Source organism: Fukomys damarensis, unplaced genomic scaffold (assembly GCF_012274545.1).
Source record: "Fukomys damarensis isolate Sample0158 unplaced genomic scaffold, DMR_v1.0_HiC HiC_scaffold_19, whole genome shotgun sequence".
NCBI classification, from domain to species: Eukaryota; Metazoa; Chordata; class Mammalia; order Rodentia; family Bathyergidae; genus Fukomys; species Fukomys damarensis.
This window is the reverse complement of record NW_022900931.1, coordinates 9,289,380-9,296,989: the sequence shown is the minus strand read 5'-3', so window position 1 is coordinate 9,296,989 and position 7,610 is coordinate 9,289,380. Positions and strand designations below refer to the sequence as shown.

The following is a 7,610-nucleotide window of genomic DNA, read 5'->3' as shown; positions in this document are numbered from 1 at the left end:
ACCAAGCTCCTGACCGCCTCCTGCTTAGGAATGGGACCTGCCTCCCCTTTGGGCACAGACGGAGGAGGAGGAAGAGTCAGGGACAATGCCCTGGGAGGACTCAGGGGTCTGACTGACAGCCACCAACTGGCCTCCAAGCTTGAAGTGGCTCCGTTCTGCCCCGAGCTACCCAGTGAGGTTCTCATGGGGCAATATATTCTGTTTCCTAGAGCAGTCTCAGGTCTGAGACCTGGAACCCCTCCCTCCCTCCCTTCCTTCCTTCTATAAAACAATGACTGAAAATGTATCCAATGTCCATCATTTCTTTGGCTTCAGTGCTCTCCTGCAAATTGGGGATGGAAGTCCTGGTCCTCCCTCCTTCTGGTTCCCCCAGCCTGGTGAGGGGCTGGAGTCCTGTGTGTTTCACCTCCAGACCTGCTCCCCGTCCAGGGCAGTACCTGGCAGGGCTCAGAGGATGGCCAAGGACTTGATGGTGCACTGGTGCACATGCCTGGTTTACTTTGGGCCCTGTGGCACATGGCTGTGGTAGTGGGCTGAGCTCTGGGCAAGGCGAGGGTTTGAGAGTGGTGATGTAGGTGGTGCGTGACAGCTCTACTAATGGAGGCAGGGGGTGGGTGTCAGGAGCAGGAGCTTATTATAGAGGAGGATGGTACTGGAGTTGGACCCTGTGTCGAATCAGAGGCCGCAGGGCCTTTTGTTTTGGCTGTAGGCAGGAGGCAGGGGCAGGAGACAGGCATGGAGTGACAAGGGACTTGAGTGCCAAGCTAGCCTGTTTGGTGGATCCAAGCCTCTTGACCTTGAAATGGAGGTGTGAGACCTCCTTTGAATCATTGGGTCCCTGCGGGCAACTGTAAGGTGGGACTTGTAGATAATAAGACCTACCACACGGGATTTTGAAGATTGAATGAGGTAATAAACATGCAATTAACATTAGTTCTTCTAAGTATAGTGGTGTTATTAGGCTGGAGGGGGAGGATGCCAGTATCTTGCTGCCTTCATTTACTCAATAAATATTTATAGTTACTGCCCTGCGCAGGGTGTCATACCTGGTAATAGAGATACCAACCACCAAAACCCGAGACCCCCCAATAAACAATGACAACAGTTCCATCTGCTCTCATTAGTGTCCCCACTGAGACCTCCCAGGAAGAGCACAGCTCTGAGGCCACCGAGAAGCCAAGTGACAGGCCAGGTGTGGGCTCCGCCTCAGCAGAGGCCCAAGGCCTGGTTATGTGCCGGGCCACCACCTGGGCTGGTGACACAGGGCACCAGGAGTCAGGCTGCTGAGGGCCTCGGGTTGGCTACAGAAGGTGGTCGGGGCCCGAGGGCCATGTGGGTTTGGGCAGGAGGCGCGATGTGCCCAGAGAAGTGTGAAGGGGAAGGCAGTTCCCTCCGAAGATGGGATCGAGAATCAACTCCATACAGTCATTTCCCTTGGGGGCCAGGCATTGGGCAGGTGAGAAACTGAGGCCCAGGTCCCACAAAAGGCACAGGGAAGGCCTCAGCTATGGGTAGGGTGAAAGTTAGGGGTGGGGTCGGGTGAAGTGATTCAAGGCCATGGTGGACCCCGGTCTGTGCCAGGGCGAGGGTTCTGGGCTGATCAATGCTCTTGCACTGGCCCAAACATTTCTAAGCTCCTTTGAGACCAGGGACCATGTGGATTTCATTTTTGTTCATTCATCTCTCCTAGAGACAGTTGGAACTTTCCAGGCCTCTGAAAACTCTTACAAGGGATCTGTAATGCTAATGAGGGACAAACATGGGGTGGGAGGAGGTGGAGGAAAACTGTAGTGTCCTGTGGGCTTTTACAGTTTTCATACTGTTTTTAGCATTTACTCATTCAACAAACATTCATGTCATTAACATCAGGAACTGGGTAGGTATTGCACGGGGTAGATAGATTTTTGTTGTTGTTGCTTTTTATTTATTTATTTTTACGGGGGACCGAACTCGGGACTTTGTGCTTGCAAGGCAGGCAGCGGAACCACTGAGCTAAATCCCTGGCCCTTTTTGTTGTTTTTTAAATTTTGTTTTGTTTTGTTTTTTTGAGGCAGGGTGTCCCCTTGTGTAGCTCAGGGTAGCTCTGAACTCACTGTGTAGCCCAGGCTGGCCTCGAACTCGAAGCAGTCCTCATGCCTCAGCCTCCCAAGGGCTGGGAATACAGGCATACGTCACCACGGCTGGCTAGGATGGTTAGATGTGACCCCAGCTTTCAGGAACGCTGATGGGGATGCTGAAATAAATGATGGAGACAAATCTTGGACTACTCTGTTGAGGGCTGGGCTGGCATTCCCTTGGCTTGTCCTCAGTGTCATACCTGGAGACTGAGCTTGCTGAAGGTCACAGTCTTGGGCAGTGGCGATACCAGGGGAGTCAGTGCGGCAGCCAAGGGCCTGGCCAGAGTTGGCAGAGGGTGCTCACTCTAGGCCCCTGTCCTCCAGCCCATGCATCCTTGTATGGGAGCTTCACTGTGCTTTCCCTCCCTTGTCTGGGGAAACGTGGGGGGTGCGGGGAGACCTCCTCTTTTCCAAGCCCAGGCTCTGCCAGCCTAGAAGCTGTGGCTGGTGCTTTCCCCAGCTCACAGATGAGAAAATGGGGCCAGAAGGGCCGCTGACCTGTGCAGGTCACACAGCCCCGCCTGGAAGAGACGCAGGCCCCACAGGCCGCAGTCTGCAGCCCTAGAAGGAAGAGGAGGCTGCAGACAGGCCCGCGCAGGAGGGCTGAGCTGACCCCGCCCAGCCTTTGGCGGCAGGAGGGGAGGCGGGGGATAAATAAAGCCAGCAGGTCGGCCAGCTGTCCCATGCCTTGGCCTGGGCCTGTCCGCTGCCTCTCACCCACCTCTCACTCCCAGCTTAGGGAGCAGGAACCCCTTCCCTGCTCCCTCATGGGAAGCCATTCCCTGGGGTGGCCCAGTGAGGTGGAGCAGCCGTCCAATTAAAGTAGCTGCGAACCATTTCCACTCCGGTTCAGACTTGCTCTTCTGTTCCTGGCCCCGTTAAGAAAAAACATTCATCCTGTGCCTGCAGAGTTCACATTGAGCAAGCGTGTGTGGCCTGTGCGAGTCTGCGACGCACAGTGGTAGGGAAATCGGTATGGATCCTGGGGACTGGGTGGCCCCTCCTGTCGGGCCTCAGTGTCCTAACCTGTAGAACAAGATAAAAACCCACCCAGTGTAGCTGCCCCGAAAGTCTGCCATTGTGGTGAGGAGCTGGGCACAGTGCTGCACGTGGGGAGCCAGTGTCCCCAACCCGCCTTAGTGCCAGCATCCACTGGGCTTAGTCATCTTCACCACTGACGCGGGAGGTGGCCTCCTTGGGAAGAATCTGGGCTCAGGAAGGGAGGGGATCCGGCACTTGGAAACTTGGGCTTGGGCCCACTTCTTCTCGGAGACTTGTGAAGCCTTTGGGGACCCTGAGCTCACCCCTGCTCCCTCCTGGCAGCACTGGCTCTGTCCGCAAGGGCTTGCATCTCAGTTTCCCGCAGAAGTCCATGCCCTCTTCCCCCCAACCTGCCTAGCCGAGGCTTCTCCCCACTTCTTTCTGACTTCGGTCCTGCCCATTCCCTATTCTCTTGACCAACCCACCTCTTTGCCTCTCACAGAGATTTTGATTCCCTGTCCAAGGACAATGTCTTCGAGAATAACCGCCTGGTGAGTCTGGTGTGTGTTTCGGGGGCAGGTAGGATCTTGTGCAGGTCCTAGGGAAGGCCTTCCCTGTCCTCCTCATCCCTGCTCCCTGGGCTCCTTGCCTGGAACATCTGGGCTGTCATGTGGGGCTTGGGGTGGTAGTGAAGCCAAGGGGACCCACAGTCACCCCGTCCTGCTACAGAAGTGCCCATTCTGCCCACTAACACCACGTCTTCTGTGCCCCCTCCCCCCACCTTGGCCACCCCTACTCCTGCCCTCTCTCTTCCCCTGCCAGGCCTTTGAAGTGGCCGAAAAGGAGCTGGGGATCCCTGCCCTCCTGGACCCCAATGACATGGTCTCCATGAGTGTCCCCGACTGCCTCAGCATCATGACCTATGTGTCCCAGTATTACCACCACTTCACCGGCCCCAGCCAAGGTAAGAAGGGCCCCAGCCCCCTGGGGTGGCCCAAGGGTGTTTGTCACTTGTCCTCTGTGCTGCAGACGGGCAGTGGCGGAGGGGAGGACAGCCCATCCCTCATTCGCTTCATCCTCAAGTCACTCGTTCAAGTTTTTACTGAGTAAAACAGCACAGGGCTGGGCCTTGGGCTTCACAGCTGGGAATGGGATGGCAAACCCAGAAACCAGAACGTGAGCACAGTAATGTCGGGACCGAATCAGGTGCACTCACCCTCACCGTGAATTCACTTCCACCCACCCTCGCTTCCTGTTTGTAGATGCGTCCCTGGGTTCTTCCTTTAGCAGGACAGTGGCGCTGTCCCCTGGGGCCTTTGTGTGGCGTCTTCCACAGAAGTGAGCTCTAGACGGGACCGGGAGCTGGGGCAGAAAGCTCTCCTGACCCAGGAGGGCCGCCCCTTTGCAGAGAGGAAGTGGGCCCAACAGGGGAAGCGAGGGCTTTGGAACACACAGCAGAGAAGCGAACAGCTGGGCTGAGACTCCAGGGGTCTGACTCCTTGTGAGCTGGGTCAGGGCTGCCCAGGGGTCCTGCGTGCTCCAGCCTCTGCACCCTGAGTGGGTAGCCCTAATCCATCTCTTTTTGGTTTTGTTTGTTTGTTTGTTTGTTTGTTTGTTTGTTTTTGGTACCAGGGATTGAACTCAGGACCTTGTGCTTGCAAATCAGGCAGTAGTAGTTTTGTTGTTGTTGCTTTTTGGTACTGGGGATCCAACTGGGGTCGTTGGGCGGCTGAACCACTGAACTAAATCCCTGGCCCCCCTAATCCATCTCTTACGGCAAAACAAAATATCCCACTAAGTCAGGGGTTTCTTTTCTTACTAAAAGTGAAACTTGTTCACTATAGGCAATTTAGAACAGAGAAGAGGCATAAATATTCCCTCCCCGAGGCAACCCTGGGGGTTAAGACTACAATTGAACAGATAATAATAATTGAATGTGTTTGGGTCTAAACTGAATGTGCACAGATGTTTTCCAAAAAAAAAAAAAAAGCAGCAAAAAGCAGCATGACAACTATTTACTTGACTTTTACATCGCATTAGGTGTTGGTGAGTAGCCTGGAGGTGATTTCCATATATATAAAGGGGTGTGCGTAGGTTAGATGCGTTGAGCAGTGCTGTGCATTTCCGGTCGGAGACTTCAGCCTCCCAGGACTTCCGGCGCCTGCCCATACCAAGGACAGAAGCACTCTAGACCCCACAAGCCTGGGTGCGAGGCAGTCTAGCTAACGTGGAGGTTAAAGCGTAGACTCAAAATTTCCTCTCTGCCCTTTCCTATCTCAGTAACTGTGGGCCAGTTCCTTACCCTCCCTGCCTTAGCTTCCCCTTTGCAGCCGGGACGGAATGGTGTCCATTCCCAGAGTGGATGAGAGTGGCAGAGGAGGCGCTGTGCGAAATCATGTCTGGCTCTTACTTAGGGCCCAAATGAGTGGTTCTTATTGCTGACAGGCCCTAATTTAGGATACGTGATTTTTGTAGTTTACAGCAGTACAAAACAGTCTATATTCTTAGAAACTGTATTTCCAATTGGGATCTTTAGCGCAGTGTAGTATACTAAGGTATGATGTTCAGTAGGCTGTGTGTGTTAAATGATTTTTTTTTTTTAAGACAGCAAGGTCTCGCTCTGTAGTTCAGGCTGGCCTTGGAACTCACTGTGTAGCCCAGGCCAGTCTTGAACTTGCAGTGATCCTCCTGAGGATCCTGAGGGCTGGGATTTACAGGCATGTGCCACCATGCCTGGCCATAATGGGCTTTTTGAGGTGTAAACTGAACGTTAAGTTAGGGAGTATGTGTGCCCCTTTAGCTCATTGATCCGAGTTAGCACTCTGAATGATCAGGGTCCATTCATCAACTGTGACCTGAATCACAGTTCAACCATCCCTCCTGGCCAAAACCAAACCTGTTTAGCCTTTCCTGAAGGGCCCTTCCTGTGGGGCTAGATATGTAGGGTGGGGGGGCCTGCGTTTGGGTGGAGCACCCCTTGCCCTGTGGGGGTTCTCTGAGAAAGGCACCCTGTACCTTTCAAACCTCCCACTCTGTACCTAAACACAGACCATTTTTATCTCATCTGCTGCTCACACAAAGGAAACTGCAGTGTGTTCCAGCCTTGGGGGCAGAGCTGGCTCTTCTTGACCCCAGATAGTCCTGTGCTGTACTTTCTGGGCAAGTGGAGGGGTTTTAAGTGTGGTTTCCATCAGGCTTGGCTTTCCCCAGCTCGGTAGCCCTGGATCCTGCCCTGGCTGAGGTACTGGTGCTGTGCTGAGTGTGAGCTTGCTCCCCAGGGTGCAGGGCAGGTGTCCTTGGGATGACATTCAGCTGCTCACTGTGGCCTCTCAGAGCCTCAGGTGGCTAAAACCACCCTCTCCCCCAGCCATGTTGAATTTCTTGTGCTTCTTTGATTTTTGAGGCAAGGTCTTTCTATGTAGCCAGGCAGGCCTTGAACTCACTGTGTAGCCAGGCAGGCCTGGAACTTCCGGCGACCCTCCTGCCCCAGCCTCCTCAGTGTTGGGGTTCCAGGTGTGCATCACTACAGCCGGCTCTCATGCTTCTTTGAGTGCGTCACAGCTAAGCCTATCTGTCTTCTTGCTCACCTTCCCTCCCAAGCCTCCTGGTGGAGCCTTTCCTTCTTATCCTCTTATCTTCATACAGACTGTGGCCCTGACTTTCCAAGGGTTCCTGCAGCCCTGCCCCGGAGAACAGTCATAATGGATAATTTTTTTTTTCAGCTTTAATTGAGTTTATTGGTACATTTTAGGGATACAGTACAGTTACATTCATTGTTGGGATCTTGTACCTCTACATGACAATTCTTGATTCTCATTTTTTCCCCTTACCTCTACCCTCCCTTCACCCCCTCCTCCCCTCCCCATCTACAAACACTTTATTTTCATCTTTTCATTATCTCACATTTTTTTCTTTTCCCTTTTTACTCTTCTCCTACCCATCCCACCTTCCCTACACTTTTAGCTCCTTTGTTCCCATTTCTAAATGTCAGTAATCTTATTAGAATCTTATGCATTGTTGCAGATTATTTACACTAGGGAAACTATTTGGTATTTACACGTGTGACTTATTTATTTCACTTACTATATCTTCAATATGTATCCATTTTCCTATGAATGAATCTATTCTCTCGCTCTTTATGGCTGAGTAATATTCCATTTTATAGAAAAACCACAACTTCTTTATCCAGTTTCCAGCGGATGGGCAAATAGGTTGTTTCCAAGATTTAGCTATTACAAACTGTGCTGCTATAAACATGGGTGCACATACTTCTCTGTGATATGATTCTTTTAGTTCGCTTGGAAAGATACCCAGCAGAGGGATGGCTGGGTCAAATGGAACCTCCAGTCCAAGCTCTTTGAGGTATCTCCATATTGATTTCCATAGTGGTTGCACTAGTCTGCACTCCCACCAACAATGGAGGAGGGTTCCTTTCTCCCCACAACCCCGCCAACATTTGTTATTGTGTGATTTCTTGATAGCAGCCATTCTTTGTGGGGTGAGGTGGAATCT

The 7,610-nt window shown here is 52.5% G+C and overlaps 1 protein-coding gene across 2 annotated transcripts in view; it reads left to right on the top strand.

The window, feature by feature from the left end:
* The first annotated feature begins 2,749 nt into the window (after positions 1–2,749).
* Positions 2,750–7,610, top strand: part of Micall1 (MICAL like 1) — a 23,383-nt gene continuing 18,522 nt past the window's right edge. Inside the window, exons 1-3 of one of the 2 annotated variants that reach the window (XM_019206001.2) lie at positions 2,750–3,090; positions 3,601–3,649; positions 3,921–4,062. In XM_019206001.2, coding sequence (XP_019061546.1) covers positions 3,978–4,062 — 85 coding nt within the window. In that variant the 5' untranslated portion in view covers positions 2,750–3,090; positions 3,601–3,649; positions 3,921–3,977. The remainder of the gene's footprint in view (positions 3,091–3,600; positions 3,650–3,920; positions 4,063–7,610) is intronic. The other variant, XM_019206000.2, reaches the window with a different exon arrangement.